The 1,499-nt window shown below is 63.3% G+C and overlaps 1 protein-coding gene across 1 annotated transcript; it reads left to right on the plus strand.

Moving 5' to 3' along the window:
* Positions 1-123: 123 nt before the first annotated feature.
* Positions 124-1,488, plus strand: LOC106122902 (recombination repair protein 1-like; the record flags this gene model as incomplete). Its single annotated transcript, XM_013319052.1, has 1 exon — positions 124-1,488. A coding segment is annotated over exon 1 (1,365 nt), but the record flags the coding sequence as incomplete, so codon positions are not given.
* Positions 1,489-1,499: the final 11 nt, after the last annotated feature.

Below are 1,499 nucleotides of genomic sequence, written 5' to 3' on the forward strand. Positions count from 1 at the left end.
GAAGCAAGCGAACGGGATACAGTTTTGACGGAGGAAGGAAGCGGGGGCTCGACCACACCGACCCAGAGTGGGAGGGGTCAGTGGCTCGAGTCTTTCGCAGAAAACGGGCGCACGCTCAGGGTCATGCTGACGCGTTGCGACTCGCTTGGTCTAGACGGAGGCGCTACGACGCTAAACACCGATTTCGACTCGGACTCTTCGGCCGCCAGCTACATGTCGGTCGTGTCCGGAGAGTCCAGCAGAAGGGCCTACCTTAAAAGAGGAAGGGGCTCTTCTGACCCGGAGGAGACAAGTGGCGCTGCTCCCGCTAAGGGGGCAGCGCACAAATCGAAACGAGGACGGGGCCGGCCCCTCAATGTTGAACTAGCCGACGCCGAGGTGGCCGCGTCGCTGCGCACAGCGAGAGAGGCACGGGCCTCTATACCATCCGGCCCGGCCCATCTCTCGCTGGCGGAACTAGAGGAGGACCAGACCAGTGTTGCCCTCAACCAATGCGTTGAGGCATCACTGAGGACAATACTGGAGGTAGCAACCAAGTCCACAAACATTAAAGGGACGTTGGTGAAAGCGCTGAAGGAGGCGGCGGCAAACATCAAGGCCGCCGTCTCCCAGCTTAGAGAAAGGACTATGTCGGAGGAGGTGGCGCGGCTGGAAGCAGCGAACGCGCGCCTCCAAAAGGATATGGAGGAGCTACGGCGCGAGCTCAAAGACATAGACAAGCGTCGACCTGCCCAGCCTGGCGAAGCAGACATCCGTCAGCTGCTGGAGGAAGTATCGCGTGCCAACGTGGAAACGTTTGGCACCATACTCAACGCCAGGCTGGCAGGTATAGAGGACCGTCTCCTCCCCGAACCGCGGCGCCGGCCGCCACTGGCGGCGGACAGGAGAGAGGAAGACGTCGGCCCCCCCTCTTCGCCCCCTAAGGCGAAGAAGGGGGCGAAGAAGAAGAAGGGACCAGCCGAAGAGCCCCTGCCCACAACATCGGGCAGCGGGGCCCAGGACCGGGCGTCTACTTCGGTGGCGGCCCCAGGCGAGGCTCCGCCCAAAAAGAAAAAGGGCAAAAAGAAGAAGAAGCAGCCGAGCCTGGCTACCAAAGAGGCCGCCCAGGCAAGGGACAGGCCTGCCCCGACGCCTGCCGAAGCCCCGTGGACCACGGTAGTGTCACGCGGGGCCAAGAAAGCAGCCAAGAAGGCGGCAATGGGGGCGGAAAATACTCGCCTCCACGAAAAGAAGACCAAACTGCGGGCCCCTAAGACCGCGGCGGTCACGCTCACTCTCGCTCCGGGAGCAGAGGAGAGTGGCGCTACGTACGCCGCGGTCTTAGCGGAGGCCAAAAGCCGTATTAACCTCGCGGAACTTGGCATCGCCGACGTCAAGTTCCGCAGGGCGGCCACCGGCGCCCGGATGCTGGAGGTGGGGGGCGAGGCAGCCCCAGAAAAGGCCGACTCTCTGGCCGCTAGGCTCAGAGAGGTGCTCGGCCCGGAGGTGGTCAGGGTCGC

The sequence above is a fragment of the Papilio xuthus genome, unplaced genomic scaffold, assembly GCF_000836235.2.
Source record: "Papilio xuthus unplaced genomic scaffold, Pxut_1.1 DF826766.1, whole genome shotgun sequence".
In the NCBI taxonomy this organism is placed as follows: Eukaryota; Metazoa; Arthropoda; class Insecta; order Lepidoptera; family Papilionidae; genus Papilio; species Papilio xuthus.